At 40.2% G+C, this 14,446-nt stretch overlaps 1 protein-coding gene across 1 annotated transcript; it reads left to right on the top strand.

The window, feature by feature from the left end:
* Positions 1-1,920: 1,920 nt before the first annotated feature.
* On the top strand, positions 1,921-10,882 carry LOC139741439 (protein unc-119 homolog B-like; the record flags this gene model as incomplete). Its single annotated transcript, XM_071652019.1, has 4 exons — positions 1,921-2,034; positions 8,013-8,124; positions 9,050-9,222; positions 10,590-10,882. Coding segments are annotated over 4 exons (521 nt in total), but the record flags the coding sequence as incomplete, so codon positions are not given.
* Between the last annotated feature and the right edge of the window lie 3,564 nt (positions 10,883-14,446).

The following is a 14,446-nucleotide window of genomic DNA, read 5'->3' as shown; positions in this document are numbered from 1 at the left end:
TTTTTACATTATATTGAGCCCTAAGGATATAAGAGATGAATATGCGTGTGGTATGTCTTTTTTTCCCTGCAAGATCAAGGATTGAATGGATGTATCAGTGGTTTCATTTAAACTGTCCACCGCCTCATATTCATGCTCTCAGGAGCAATGGAGGGGGGGGGGGGGAGGGGGAGGGGGAGAGGGGAAGAGATACATTTCTAGTAATGGCAGGAAATTTGAGCAGTGCTATAATGTTTCACCCTAGATGCCTTGTACCACGAGAATGAATACATCATAACACACGTCTGGGAGAAGTCGGGCATCGGTCTCCTGATTTATGCTGCACTTCCCTTGATGAGGCAGAATTTGGTGACATCTAATTAGACCCTGGAAAGACATAGTGCACCCCATTATGCCTCACACTATGAATTATGTCGTTCAGTGCTATTTATACATGATGCATCCCACATTCACTCAATCCTCCCTTTCTTAGTTTGTCTTCTCTGAACCCCTTAGGACATGAATTGATTAAGACAGTGTTATACATTCATGATCGAAATATGGAGTTAGAAGTAATCTTATTACCTCTTTCTTGCCCCCATGGAATTCTGAAGAGCAAAACTGGATGTAAGAAGAGGAAGTTTTTTAGTGGCTCTGTTTTGGCATAATTAGTTAGAGCATCTCACATTGACTGCTGTAGGCCTATGTTACATTGAAGTTGTTTATATAGCAACTTTACAGTATGTGTAGATGTTATCATTAAAATGGACTTCATTTGGAGGACTTTCTCCAAAAGAAAATTTTCCTGCAGTTGATCCACAGTAAGGTCAAATACTGAAGATGATTGAAGATTGTGTTTGCTACCCACAGAATTTATGATAGACATTAAATTCCTTCCGATACTTTCAATGAGGCAGCTGATACAGCTCTCTGTGAAGATTGTATGATGTGTAATGCATTCTTGTCTAATACTGCCATTGTTGCAGGGAATGAAACCCCAATTCACATGTGCATTGAGTAAACACAACAATATCAGTAGAACACATCTGTGAAAGTTTGATGAAAATCAGATAATCACTTAAAAAGTAGAGCATTTTTACAGTGTTGGTGCAGCCATTGCTGGCTAAAAAGACAACTGCAGTTCATGACATCATGTTTGGAAAATAAAGGAAATACAAAGAGAATTCCACAAAATTAATTTTTTATGAAAAGTGAACAGTCCTTTGACTTACACATGTATTACTGGCATATATTGTAAGGGTAATATTGTTCTCCCAACTTTCTGAAAGAGGTAAGTCAAGCGCTTTTTCATTGTGCTAGAAAAGTGAAAATATGTTAATTTTTAAATATATTCTTTATATCGTCTATGCATGACGGCATAAAGTATTGTAGTCTTCTCATCCAGTAATGTGCATCAAAACTTGAAAAATTCATAACTTTTGAATGGATTGACTGTTTTTCCTCCAACTTTGCTGATCTGTTCTACTAGAATTGCTGCATTCCATCCGTTCACTTATGATATTTGGGTTTCAATCCCCTTTAACCCTTTAGTAGCCCCAGACCTGGCTGTGGCCACCTCTCTGAATCTTCCACAACTGTTCTTAAATGTGCGTGTACTTTGGGGTTCAATGAGTTAAATTATCTGTACCAGTGCCTGATACACATCTCCTTGGCTTCATCTAACTGTGGCAATTTATTCTCCACAGGTCTCACTGCAGACAATTTATTGAAATAGGGTGTTTAGAAGGGAGGGGGGGGGGGACAGATGAGTGATAGAAACAGCTCCAGCTGTTAGGACGATGATGATTCCATGCCTCCACAGTGTAGGAATTAGTCGGTTTGACACTCCAGCGCTAGATCACAAGGCAATTAATTTGTAATGAACAGATGGCTGTGTGTAAAACAAATCTTTCATTATTCTCTCTCTCTCGCTCTCTGCAGGTTACCTCTGCGACCCAGACGCCAACATCTTCAGTATAGACTTCACGAGATTCAAGATCAGAGACATGGAGACTGGGACCATTTTATTTGAGATCGCAAAGCCCCCACCATCAGGTAAATCCTTAGCAGAGTAGGAAGGGAGTAGCCTTATACTGTGTTGAAGACTGGTGCCATATGACCTGTGTTATTGTTCTTTAAGACTTTTTTTAATTCTCCTTAGATTATTTCTTTCTGATTGTAGTCTTGCTGCTCCAGAATATGACATGTCAGATCTGAGTTACATCATACCAGTCTTGTTCTGTTTTTGTTCACAATTTGACACTGACCTCTTGCTTGAATTTGACCCTTTTGACAGAGATTGACCTGAGGATGCCCAAGCATTGAGATTAGAAGGAAAATTATCATTTTTTTTTAAATTTCAAGTTGATATGTGACCTACTGTACCAGCACAGTGCCAGAATAAAGTCACTGATGGTGAAGTGTAGAAACTGCCAAGTTAGGTTATGTGACTGAAAGATGAGATATTTTATATATTTGTTCAAAGATTAAAAGTTTGATATCCATATTATCTCCTGTTTGACTTTCAGAGCTTTGGAATTTTTTTTGAAAGTGGAAGCTTGTGGGTTTCATGAAACATGCCATAACATACTGTTAATCACCCCATGGCCTGTGAATAACCAATCTATGGCACACTCTTGTTTGCATTTAAGCTTTATAAGCTGATCTTTTTCCAAAGTGCCTTTGTGTGATAGCCTGCTTTTCTACCATTTTTTGTTTTTTTGTTTTTTGTTGGGTGTTGTTTGGAAATAGAGTGATGCAAGTAATACATCACTGAAATGCATAGAGTCAAGAGAATCTAGAAATGCCATAAAAGAAAAATCATTGATTAGGGACTTAGGCTTTCACGGTGATGGTTGGCCTATGATAAAATCCAGCTGAATCAGGATTTTGGACTTGTTCTAAAGTGACTGGCTGCCAGTAAATCAAATTGTGAGGATATCAGCAAAGTCAAACCCTTCCCCCCCCCCCCCATTGAAAAAAAAACCAACACACACAGACACACACACACAAGCAACTAAACAAACAAACAAACAAACAAACAAACAAACAAACAAACAAACAAACAAACAAACAAACAAACCTACCTCCAAACAAGGGCTGCTTCTCTCTAAAGTGGTTGGTGTAATTATGCAGTTCATCCAACGAATCACACTCACATTCTGCTGTGATATCTAGGTGTAGGCCAGAAGTGCCAACATAGCATGTACCTGAAACAACCTGTTGTCATGTTTTTGCCTAGCAATCAAACAGTCATACATTTATGAGTAATCGTTGCTTTGATTCTCGAGCCATTAGCTTGAGAGTTATCTGTAGATGTGGTATCTTGACTCTTACCCGTGGTAGATGGTGGAGTAGATTGACAGTGCCATCTTATGAGGCAATTAATTTCTGTAATTGGATAATATTCTCAATCAATTCATGCATCTGATGCAGTGCAATGACAATGCAGTAGGGAGTGTTCTTAAACATTAACTAGCAGCACCCGTGGAAATCCACGGGTCTGAGGGGTTTTATTTTTTTTTCTCATAATACGATTTTGCACATTTTTATTGAAGAAATAAAAAGAAAAGTCTTCTCATTCTTTCGTTAATTGTGCTGTCTTCTAAATGACCACCCTTCCCAGAAATTTTATAATACATTTTTGTAGTATATGCCAGGCGATCCGGTCCATTGGTAGGGATCATTCCCGCCACTACTTGCTTTTATTATAGAACTTGAGTTTTGAGGGGTTATTTGCACCCGTTGAAGTCCAACAGTTGTCTTGTTGCCCCTCACCCCTCCCCCCCCCCCCTCACGCACACACACATTTCCACCTCCGCAGGGTAGAAAACAAAAACATTCAGGGAAAAATTACCAAAAACGCAAATGAGATTCCCCGAAAGTTCTGCCCACAGGTTGTTCCTGTCGAAACGGGAAGATATTAACACTATGACTTTGATTACCCCCTGCTCTTGCATCCACGCGGGCACCCGCGGGAATCCACGGCTGGTCTCAAGGCCTCGGTTTGTTTTGTGTTTTTTTTTTTTTCATGTTACTTTTCCCCACGTTATGAGAGAAAAATAAGATATTTTCGTCTTCATAATTTTGCTCCCTCCTTGTTGTTTTTAATCACCAAAACTTGGCTTGATATATCATATTAATATAGAACTACATCTGCTTCAGATTGTACATTATCATATTAATATTAGGCCTACAATTATTGCTCCTATTATTGTTATTATTATATCATTATTATCATTATCCTTATCATTATTATTATTATTATTATTATCATCATTGTTATTATTTGGGGAGGGGGAGATCATAGTCATCAGGTTTAATAGGCACCCGTGGGAGTAGGTTCTCACGACCTCGTATTTTTTTCTTTAATATTTTCCCATGTTATGGAAGAAAGAAGAATATATACATCACTGCATTCGTCTTCATTTGCTCCCTCTTTTTTTTGTCACCAAAACTTGGTTTGATAGACCATAGAACCACACATTCTATTTCCACTTGCAATTTTAAAAATAGGCGGTCGGCAAAGCGAGGTTTTCCTCTACGTCCGCTCATCTTATGAATATGTATGATTACAGCAGCTCTGCAGTAAACGAATGGACACAGCTGCGCGTGTAATCTGATATGTAAGGGTACGATCGGCAAATACTTAGCCGCGTCCTAAACAGTCTGCGTACAATGACACCGGACTTGAGAGCAAACGGCGAGCAAACTAAATGACGTACCTGAGCTGCATATAGTATTCTGCAGTTGTGCAAAATACAATTACATAACCAACGTTCGTTGTTTTCATTTGGGGACGCCAATAATGGCGAACTGTACGTAAATGCCCTTGTAGTCCATATCACGCACACACAGATTCGTGTAACCATCGTCAATACATTCAGTACACGTAACAGGCGGAGGCAAAGGTACATCACAGAACTATAATTACACACAGTGTAGAGTGTGTATAGAGTTCTGCGAGGTACATTGTGTCATAGAGATGTATCGCATTGTGTGTGTGCGTGCGCGTCCGCCGGAAGATGTCAGAGATTTCGCTGCACCATCATCTTTAGTATCCCCCAGTGTCTCTGCAAGCTAAAAGATGGAAGATCGAGAAAGCAGGAGGCCAGCGCAGGTTCCGTGAATATTGAAACGCTCGGCTCTTTCGTCACGCACAAAAATGCATTATGCATGTAGCTAATTAATTTTTCTTTTTCGTCCTCGACGTCGACACGGAGGCGGAGAGGGGACGAAACCCACGCCATTCGATGTAGGATACTCTCCTGCGGCCGACGGCACCGGTCGCAACTGCCCGGAGCCGAGGGCTCGGGAGGAGATAGAGAAACCAGCAACGCCGAAATAAAACAGGAAATACATAAGGCCGCGACAACAACAACAACTTCGAGTATTATAGTATAGGATCATCCTACGCCATTGTGTTTCATAAACAATTGGCACCCTGAATTCCTTATGATTAGATTATGTCACAAGTTTAAAAATTTGTGGTAAGCTAATCAATGGAAATGTGTGGGTTTTGCTAAGGGAAATGTCACGCATTCATATTTTTTTGTGCCAGTGTTACAAATTGCTGTGACAAAATTCATGAATATTGAGCCCCCACAAAATAGATGATGTTTACTGTTATGTATTGGCCTTGATACCTGTGTAGACCTATTTGGCTTACATATGACGTCATAACTGGCGGGATTCCAAAATAAGAAGAAAAGGTAATTTAAAGGATTATGCAGTGAGTCAGGTACATTGCTATGTCAATGCATAGATTAACTATTGTTTGCATACTGAAGCCCCCAGTTTTATGACTGAATTGAGTCATAGACATTAACATAAGAACAACACCCAAATCAAACAGGTCAATGCATGTTACAAATATGTACACACATTTTATAGCAGTGTGTAATAACTTTTGCAAATGATTTTTAGATCATCAAAAAAGATTCATTTGAGAAATGCTGGGCCCTTTTTCCTTACAATACTTACTTGAAAATTGGTGATATACAGTGCACATGAATGAGCACATGGCTATGTGAATGCAACCTATGTGCATACATAACATATGTATAAGTGATAGATATTACAGATACACTTGCATTACATATAACGTATATTACAGATCAATGGACAGAAAAGTTTCAATATCTCTCAAGATTGGGTGGATTTGAGTTTTGAGGGCATATCAGTCACAGCTGTAGAATCCAGAGTTTGAATGTTTTAATTTGAAATGTCTGTCAGTTCCCGGAATGAAATGAAGCTCTACACCCCTCCCCCCCCCCCCCCCCCCACCACCACCACCTCACCCTTTCACAGGCCGTCCCTGTTTTCAAGCACTTTAATATATCTCCTCTGTGTCGGTAAAGGTGAAATCTCTTACGCCTTTCTTGGATTTGCATGTCATCAATAAAACTCATGAATTGGATCTGTCTCTAGCCGCCTTCTCTATTACCTGGCGATGAATAGAAGGGGGTATTTATCTACTCTGGAGGCTCATCACTGCATTACCAAAGATTTTTCACCCACTTGCTCAAATCAAATGGCCGCTGAAAGTAGGGTACCATACTGTTATAATAGGCACATGCCTTTCATAATTTTTAGTAGAGATTTTCAGTTCCCCAGGGCCAGTAGGCAAGTGCATTTTTAGCACCCTGTGAATCTGTAGTATACAAATGATATACATCAGTGAGGGCATTAGTAAAAATTACCCACCTATCTACCTTTGGAACAGTCTGACATGCCTGAGGCAATGGTCGAGAGTGTTCAGACTGTTTCAAGGGTACCAAGTGCGGGTAACTCTACTAATGGCCAGTCAAAATGATGTGTATTATTTGTTTTATAAAATGATGAAGCAGATCCTTGTCATGTGATAAAATTCTATGGCAGCCCATTCTTGTGAGTAAACAAAACGATGACATCTCACCCAGTCACCATGCATCACGACACGAAAGCTTATTACCAGTCATTTAGATGCAGAACTATGTCTCCATTAGCATGCATTTCAGTCCTAAATATGCCTGCAAACGCTCTATTTTTGCAGTGTAGAAAGCCTCAAAATTTTTCAAAGGTTTTTTTTTTGGGGGGGGAGGGGGTAGAGGATTGCAGATTTCAATGTTGCTGTGTTTAAGTCATGACAAAATTTCATGGTAGCTTGTGATCAACAATTTAAAAGAAAAAAGAATTGCAAGGTACTTTGGCTGCAATGCCTGCAGTGCCAACAGATGCTTGCCAATATGCGCATATGAATCATATTCGTCCATTGTGTAGTGATAGTGGTTTGTAGGTTGCCGTCACAAATCAATGAATGGGGGCATCAGTAGAATCAGGTTCAGCGCTCATTACCATTTTCTAGATCGAAATTTTGCTGTGGTGTAACCTCAATTTCATGCACATTTCAATGATTTCAATGATGGAATGGAATGGAAAATTTTAATATGACCCATTTTCATTGTTATGGTCAATGACTGTTTCACCAGCCTCTAAGTTTAGAGACATATATTGTCAAACTCGTAATGTTTTTGTTTTTTTCCCCAAAGTTGATAGCTGTTTCTATTTTTGTCCACGATCAGTTTTGTTTAGCTCATAGAAGGTAAAAATAATTGCAGTGCACAAGAGAGCACAAGTTAAGACCACTCTAGTGGATTACAATCTAGAGGATGTCAGGGTCATGTTTCATTAAGCACCGATACAGACGACACTTGCGACTGCCATGGTAACAGTGAAAGCATAACACAGATATATTCTGTTATTTTAGTTGTAGCCGTGGCAACTGCAATTCGTTCAATGGACAGTAATCCTGAGAATCTTTGTGTGACGCTGGGCCCCCACGATGTGACCCGGCGATATGTTTGCACCAGTGAAATGCAAGCGTGCGTTGAGTGGGCCGATTTGACGTCAGCATGAGCAGCGGTTTTGCTGCATTTGATCACACTGATACAGCCACTATTAGATATGTATAGATGTCTGGCCTCATGTTACAGTTTATGATGCATAATGTGATCTCACACTGCATTTCTCGTAACTCTTGTTCTCACCGACAGAAAATGATGATGACGTGGAGCCCGAGCCAGAGGACGTCGACCCCAATGCGGGCCGCTTTGTTCGCTACCAATTCACGCCACAGTTCCTGAAACTGAAGACTATTGGAGCGACGTATGTCTGTCTGTCTACCCGTCTGTTTGTTTCTCTGTCTGTCTCTGTCTTTCTCCCTCTCTCTTGTTTTTTTTAAAACTCTCTTCTCCTGTACTTGTTGGTCAGTCTTTCTGTTTTCTTTTATCTTTCAATATGGAAGGGATAAGCCTTTGGGTATATGCAACTTGACAAACCAAAATTCTTTAATAGAAGATAGTGAAAACCCCTCACAAGTGGAGAAAAGCAAAAGATATAAAAAGAGAGGAAATAAATCATATACAACAGATAACTTTCCAAGGTGCTTTCCGAGATGCCAACTGTTACTTCTTTTTTCCAGTATTTTGAAAGTTCTGTTTTGTGTCCAAAAGTATTGCAGGTATCATGGAAAATACTATTTTTCCCAAATGTATTAGTACAAGCAGGAAAGGTAAAAATACTGTTTTTTCCACCAAAAATGCACCTTTTCAACCCTCTGAATACTGCAGTGCTGTTTACGAGGTTGGCATTCCTGTGTTCCGTAGATTTATTCCCTATCCAAAAAACATCCTCATGTACATGGGAATAATGTTAAAGTTCATGTGCTCAGTCATGCATGACATTTTTCAACATAATTAGGTATCAATGGAAAATGGGAGAGTTCCCCTTTCCTCACAACTAACACTGTGCTCTCCATAGCTGACAATTATGAAATAGTAGCTGTCCAAATCTGGATTTCTTTTTCTTTTTCTTTTTTTTATACGCACTGTATGTCACATTCATATCTTGATTGGCTATTTATTGATTTGTTTGTGTGTTTGTTTGATTTTTTGCCATTTGAGTTCAGGCATGAGTCAACAGATTAGTTTTGCCTGTTCAACATCTAGGCTGCATGCACTGTGTCCATCCATGCTGAGTGTCCACTTTTAAAGGTGTTTGTGGAAAATTCTTCCTTCTCTGTCGTTCACAGGGTAGAGTTTGTGGTCGGTGACAAGCCAATCAGCAACTTCAGAATGATTGAGAGGCATTACTTCCGGGACCGACTGCTCAAGAGCTTCGACTTCAACTTCGGCTTCATCATTCCCGAGAGCAAGAACACGTGCGAGCATATATACGAGTTTCCTCAGCTAACAACGGACGAAGGTGAGCTGTTTACAACACTGCCCTCTTGTGTTCATATAAAACAAATACTGTAAAAACAGAAACTTTTTTTTGCATGCATAAGATTTTCATGAAGTTTGAGAGGAGCCATGGAAGTAAAATGCACGCTCAAGTTTCTGTCTGCACGATGCGTGTTAATGTGTTGTAGAATACTCGTAGTCTTTTTATGGTTGGCAATTCGCCAAAGTTTCGTGCCTCGAAAAAGGCTGTCAGCTCTAATTCACAAAAGTTTCATGCCGCGAGTGATTCTTGGTTTTACAGTAGACTATGGCTGCGTTTATCTAAAACCTTTCTGAGGCAGAATCACGATCCTAAACGCGTTTGAGGCATTTTCAGGGGTTAGATAAACGCAACCGTATTTTCAAACGCATTTAGAAACGCCGTTTTGAAATGCCTTTCAAAGGGCGTTTTGAAACACATTTGAGACCGTGATCGCCGTTCTGTGAGTAGATAAACGCAATGCCGTTTTGAAACGCATTTATATCTCAAGGTCAAATCCCAGCTGTTTCTGGTTGTGCTCTCTACCCATTATTTGTGTGTGACTGAAGAGGCATGTTTGGTGGTATGCAGTTGACCTTTGCTTCCCGGGTCAAGCGGCGCAAAGCAGCTGCACAGTGACACCACTCGAATCGCGATTGTATGATGGTTAGATAAACGCGGCTCCCCGAGAATCGCGTTTCAAACCACGTTTGCAAACACCGTTCCAACGTGTTTTGAAACGTGATTCTCTCTCTCAAGTTAGATAAACGCAGCCACTGATTTACTGCCAGTTTTCTCTCTTTTTTTTTTCTTTTTAAGGGAAGGAATATTGCTTTGGCTCTCCACATTTGTTTGTTTTTTTTTTCTATTTCAGTAAGAGCAGTTATTCTCTCCTCCAGTCCATGTTTTTCTCATTAAGGGACTATAGTAAAGCCAGTATTTTGAGCTGTGAATGATTTCTAGAGTAAATTGCAGCTGTCTTGAGGCTGTTCTAGCAAAATACTGAACTAAAGTGATTGCCAAAGAAATTTGTTATTCCTCCTCATATTAATGTGCTGTACCATTTGGTTTGCTGCAGATTCCAGGTTGGTACGTACTGGCTGGTCCCACATTGCCAATGTCATGTATCTCGCTATGAAAGGACTGACCGTAATCATAAGATTTATACTTTCACGATTGTCAGAGATGACAAGCTGTCGTGAATTACAACTTTTAAAAGACACTGCACATGAACTGTGTTTCACCTCATTATATGCAAGTCACTCCCCTTTTTGATGGGTCAGATTTTGTTGTCGACCTGGTGGTATCTGTGAATCTCATATCTAATTTTCCTTTTATGTCTCCTCTTTGTAAATTGCCTTCATTCACAGTGCATGAGATGGTTGACAACCCCTTTGAGACTAAGTCGGACAGCTTCTACTTCGTGGACAACAGGCTCATCATGCACAACAAGGCCGACTACGCCTACAACGGGGGCATCGGGGCCATGTGATCGGCTGCCGAGCGGTGTACGGCAGCACACTCCTCCCACTGTAGACTGTCAGTAGGAGGGAGGACGTGGGGAGTGTTTAGTCATGTGAGATGGGATCACCAGTCTTCTGTCCTGGTAGACAGCTCTGTGTGTGTGTATGTATGTATGTATGTGAGTGTGTGTGTGTGTGTATGTGTGTGTGTCTGTGTGTGTATGTGTGTGTGAATGTATGTGTGTGTCTATGTCACTCGCCAACAGGCTGGTGTCCAGACTCAGAAATGGTTTGTGGGGTAAGGAAGGGGTGGGGGGGAGTGGGAGCAATATGTTTGGATTAGGCTGTTAGTCACCACGCAACTATCACTTTGTCTCCACTTCTCTTACTCGTTGACTTTTTTGTAAGTACTGGTGTCCACATTTCTTCGGTCAGTGAGCATTTTAATAGCAAGTGAGAGATCCCACTGTAAAATTGGGATGCACAATGACAGAGAACTGAGTACTATGTTAGTACTGAGCAGCAATTTTGGTGTTGTTTCTTCGTCTTCGTGTCAATAAATGATTGTTTTGATGTTGGCACAGAATTTTTATTGGACATGGAATGTGGCACAGTATAGTACAGTGTACTGTTTGTGTGTTCTGAGTCACATTTATTTCTTTGTTTTTTTTATTACTTCTGACGACGGTATGGTAATTAAGTAATATCCCACAAAGCTATCTTGCACACAAGTCCATTTCTATCCAGACGAAATGCAGATTGTGTTCAATCAGCTGGGTAAAGGTTCATTTTGTCACAATCAGTTGCAAATTACCTGTTCTTGATAAGACTTTTGCCTACTGGATCTACAGGCTTCTTCAGATCATGTAGGCGAAAGTCTCATCAAGAACAGGTAATTTGCAACTGATTGTGTTAAAATGAACTTTTACCCAGTTGATATTCCAATCAGATGAATCTTTTCAGTGATGTGTTCAATCAGACGTAGCAAAGTCAGGCAAGCCATAGGGAAAACTTTCGACAAGGCTGGAGGTAGGGAAAGGATTAACTTCCGACAGAAGTATGCATTGAAAACAATCATAATTGAATGAATGAAAATATCACTCTGGGTGATAGCATAATTTCGGTATTACTAGCCAGACATATATCACCTTTAGTAGCTTTCTGGGTGTAGATGGCAATGAAGAGGCTGTTTGTATGAGGTTCTTACCAGTCTGTCTTGACCACGCTATGTTCCCGTGTATCCTGGACACTGTAGATTGATTGGGTAAGAATGTCTTCTTTTGCAAGCAGACATGCTTTGTAACACAGCTAAATGTGATTGTGAACCGTATGCTTCATGCAAGTGTGACCCACATGTGTGTACGTCATATGTCATCATTTTGTCATATTTTGTTTTTCCCCCAGTGCATGTATGCATTCATTCATGACCAAACTAGATGGTATACATAGTCACCTCACAGGGTCTGAACAAGTCCTACACGATGCACTACTGAAAGTATACTACTGATAGTCAGTCCACATCTGTATGTTTTTTCAAAGTCTCAAATCATGCCATGGCTTTAATCTTTTCAGATCTATTCCAGACCAATAGCGGCTCATATTGGACTATACCACCTCTCTCTTCGACCCAATGTATCTGGATTCTCATGTATACATATGAAAAGTTAGATACCTATTCTCATACCTTTTATATATACACACATACACATATATATCTCTGAGCTCAAACTCAACATGTATATAGACAACAAAAACACAGATGAAAGGGAAAATTTTTTAATTATACTGAATGAAAAAATTTGAAAAAAAAAAAGAAGAAGGAATGTCTGAAACGTGCGTGTCCATGCAAGGAGGGCACTGTTTATAGATTTGTGCATAGAGATTTGAGTATGTGGTGTGCTCAATCACACGCACGCAGTACTTTTTGTTGGCATTAGTCCTCTTGTGTACTTAACCATCTCACCCTCTGTTATACTTAATCTAAAGATGTCTTGGCCACTGTCTTTGATATATATATACATCGTGCATCAAACTGCCTTCTTATTTCTGCCTCAGAAAGTTCCCCTTGCATTTGCTTGCTTCACATTTCAGGTTACTTTCTCTGCTTCTCATCTTGTAGGTATTTGCCTTTCTTTGGATTCGAGCATGAACTTTTCAGGGTATAGATTTGTGTCATGTTAAAAAGCAAAGTCTGAGGTCTGACTGTTTTCCTAGGTCTTTGAGATGTAAAATGACTGAGAGTAGATGCCCCCCCCCCCATTCCCCTAGTAGTCAGAACCAAACTAAGGCTGTTTGACTTGGAGTCAGTATAGGATCAGTACTGCCTGTAGGCCGGGTCTGGGTCTAGACCCTCTACATGTACCTTGCTATTCACAGTCAAATATTACCACAAATTGACCGTCACATGTTAATATGTGGCCTTGAATCTGTTATCATGTAAAGGTCTCCGTTAGTCTTTATTTCAAACCGCAGTTACTCTCATCTTTTTTTAAAATGAGGGTGTCTTCTCTTTATCATCATTATTAATGTTTAAAAAAATGGATAAGATCATGATGATGAGGAACAAGTGGTACTAGAGAAGTTTTGGCAGGCATTCATAACAACCACACTTCAAACTTTACCTAAGGATGGGATGGGAGGTATACCTGAATGGAGGGCGCTAGTGAGAAATAACAGTACTGTGTGATAGCTTAGTAGTGTGTAGACTACATTTATTTTAGGAGAATCTCACTGACCGTAGTTTTTTTTTGTACTGCCTGCTGTGGAGATCCACAGCATGAATTGTGCATTAGTATTTTTTATTTTTTATTTTTTTGCGAGAATGACTGTCAACTTTCGAGTCTGACTCTGACGTGTGGAGATTCTGTTGTGTGGGTTTCTCTTGTAAATAATGGAAGAGAAGATATTTCTGATTGGACTAGATTCGACCAATGGGTTGATCACTTTGAGCCAGTACTTAGAGCAAAAGCTATCTGTAACTTTGTATATAATACATGTATCAATTCCTCATTCCAGCTAAAGTTTTCAAGTCGCGAGTCTGTATAGCAGTATGTGTGTACGTTCAAATCATGTGTAGGCTCTCTCTTCTACACGAGACTAAAAAGTAACCCCGTTATTCACCTTGCAAGTCTAGTTGTGTGAGTTGTGTTGCTATGGAGAAACGACAAAAACCTTTGTTGACATATTTTGTGCCAACTGTTAAATGTTGGTGTGTTGTTACTGCGATTCTGTTTGACAAGCAGTGGTGAGTAACATAACAACAACAACAGCAGCAAGTGCAGCACGTGATTTGACGAGTGATGTCGTCTGTCATCCTCAACGTGCAAGCTTCATATTCGGCCCTTCTCATTCTCGGCCCCAAACCACGAAGGTTTTAGGTTGCGAAGTGCAGCACAGATGCGTAAAGACTAGAGTTGTTTATATGCCTGGCAGTCTAGCCAAATTGTGTGTGTCATGATACAATAAGTATCTGTAGATGATACTTGCTTTGAAGACCTGGAAGCAAGACTAGTTCCCCCTGTAGCAATTGAAGTGTCCACATGCAGACATTTAGGACTTCTCGATTTCATGTCCTGGACGTGGATGGCAAGATAATGATGTCTTTTAAAAGAACCGCGCATGCTTTAGGTTCTCCAGCACGTCCAACGCCAGAATCGAGAACATGTCTTCTCAGGATTTCACATCCTCCTAGATTCAAGACGGGAATGACGCCATTGCTTGGCATGCCAATTGCCAGCCCTCGGGAGGGGACGGGGTAGTGACGT

This window comes from Diadema antillarum, unplaced genomic scaffold (genome assembly GCF_040938485.1).
Source record: "Diadema antillarum isolate AM-2024a unplaced genomic scaffold, OU_Dant_1.0 seq00000929_RagTag, whole genome shotgun sequence".
In the NCBI taxonomy this organism is placed as follows: domain Eukaryota; kingdom Metazoa; phylum Echinodermata; class Echinoidea; order Diadematoida; family Diadematidae; genus Diadema; species Diadema antillarum.
The sequence above is the reverse complement of the archived record's forward strand: the minus strand, read 5'-3'. Positions and strand labels throughout refer to the sequence as shown.